Source organism: Pristis pectinata, chromosome 3 (genome assembly GCF_009764475.1).
Source record: "Pristis pectinata isolate sPriPec2 chromosome 3, sPriPec2.1.pri, whole genome shotgun sequence".
NCBI classification, from domain to species: domain Eukaryota; kingdom Metazoa; phylum Chordata; class Chondrichthyes; order Rhinopristiformes; family Pristidae; genus Pristis; species Pristis pectinata.
In genome coordinates this window covers 40,126,274-40,128,203 of record NC_067407.1, presented here as the reverse complement: position 1 = coordinate 40,128,203, position 1,930 = coordinate 40,126,274, and the positions used below count along the sequence as shown (strand labels likewise).

At 46.3% G+C, this 1,930-nt stretch overlaps 1 protein-coding gene across 1 annotated transcript; it reads right to left on the bottom strand.

The window, feature by feature from the left end:
- Positions 1 to 658: 658 nt before the first annotated feature.
- On the bottom strand, positions 659 to 1,693 carry insl5a (insulin-like 5a). The gene is made up of 2 exons (XM_052012610.1): positions 1,486 to 1,693; positions 659 to 991 (listed from the first exon to the last, which is right to left on the bottom strand). Exons 1-2 carry the CDS (start codon positions 1,679 to 1,681, stop codon positions 765 to 767), a joined length of 423 nt encoding a protein of 140 aa, XP_051868570.1. The 5' UTR covers positions 1,682 to 1,693; the 3' UTR covers positions 659 to 764.
- Positions 1,694 to 1,930: the final 237 nt, after the last annotated feature.

Here is a 1,930-nt window from a genome sequence, read left to right as displayed (position 1 = left end):
ATGTTTGAGGGCTTGAATGACCGAACACTGCTTTCATCTGTCATTCCTGTCCTCAAATATACATGAGCATGAATCTGAAACTATTTCGTTTGGAAGCCCATAGCAAGAATGATTTGTAAAACATTAGTTGTATAGGATTCACGAAGCTGGGTGCAGAGTGCGGTATTTAGGGCTTTTTCTCTACTTGTACCTAACACTCGGGAAAGAGCGTACTTTCTCAAGTGCGAGCCAGTTTTCTGCATCGTTTTGTGAATTATTTTAATATATCCTGAACAGTTAGGTCCCCATTCCACTTTTGCAGTAAACCGTTCCATTTTATGTACCCTGACGAACTTAATCCTAATAGTCGCTACTAATAAGCTCATCTGATGGTGAAATGTTCAAATGTCCACTCCCGATTACACTATGCAATGCCCTGGGTACCAAGATACTTGGTAATTGGTACCAAAATACCCTGGGTACTTCAGTCAGCTCGGCGCTGCCATTGGTAGCTTTCTGGATGGTATTTACGATTTTAATAACGATGAGGTTTCAATTATGCAAAGAAACTTTCGAATTCCAGCTTAATTTTATTAAGTTAAAGTCAACATTTAACAGAAAGCGCATTCTTGCACCCTAAAATATTAGTTTATTTTCCAATCGATTAACAGACGCCGTATACAGAATTTGCGTTGAACAATTATAATATTTAAACATAGAACCAATGCTCCGAAGGCCTCCGACCGGGAACGTGTGGCAGCGATTGAATGCCACTCCTCGCCGCTTCAGCAGAGAAAGCTCACTTGCTTTTTGGTACAGCCCCTCAGACAGCAAAGATCGGCATGGGTTTGATTGAACTTACGCTTTTCCCGGGATGGGTTTTGGAAAGCCGTCAACATTTCTTCCAAAAGATCCCGCCTGTAACTCAAATCCTCTCCGCTGGATGAGGCCAAGCCTTGGTTGAGGTGCCGTTTTGGAAGATGGAATCCCATGAACGGCGACTTCTGATCCTCTGCAGGTGACCCAAGACAAAAAGATTTTTAAGATTTGGTGGCCAAAATATCTCGGCAGCGAATTTTATTTGTAAATACAGCTTAATCCGACCACCCGATTCAAAGCGACTGCAATAACTTAAATATTATATTTCAGTAATAAATTCGAATTTTAATACGTTAGACATCTACAAAGATAACTATGATGATGCATATCCAAATTTTTCCAACCACTATCGTGGATATTCTAACCAGTATCAAATTAGTGCTCTAATTGCTGCTCTAATTCCCGCTGCATTCACAAACGAATGGGAAAATCCTTATTTATAGTATTCGGGGGAAGCAAAGTTGACCCATCACAATGACATTGAGTGCAAAAATTAGATTCAAATGTGGCCAGTGAATCAGACATTCTCTGATGCAAACTACTGAAGCGCCTATTCGGGGAAAAAAAACTTTCGAAACAGTTGGGAGGAGCAGATGGTTTTCCGCGGGAATGCGAGCGCCGGCTCACCCAGCATCCGGTTGGCGCCGAGCGCCGTCTCTCCGCCAGTCCCGGTCCCTCTCCGCCAGCGCGAACCGCCGCACGTGTAGATCACGGCTCGCATCAATTCGCGGCCGCACAGCCTGAACAGGATCGGTTTCTCCGGGCTGACCCGGGAGACGGCGAGCAGCGCCAGCAAGGGCGGCAGCAGCAGCATGGACCGCATGCTTGTTCTCAGCACCAGTCAGGTAACAAGCGCTCTCGGTGTGGGAGAAGCCGCCTCCTGAACTCCGGTGGCCGCTCTTTTATAGGGAGCTGCTGAGACTCGCCCCCACTGCCCGCCTCGCCCCTCCCCTCCCAGTGAAGGTGTTGGTGAAGCCACTCACCTCACCTCGCCATAAATGCCGTGTCGGGACACTGAAGACAGGCGGCGAGTTAGGGGGTTACGAAAAGAAACAAGGTTGAGAACACATTG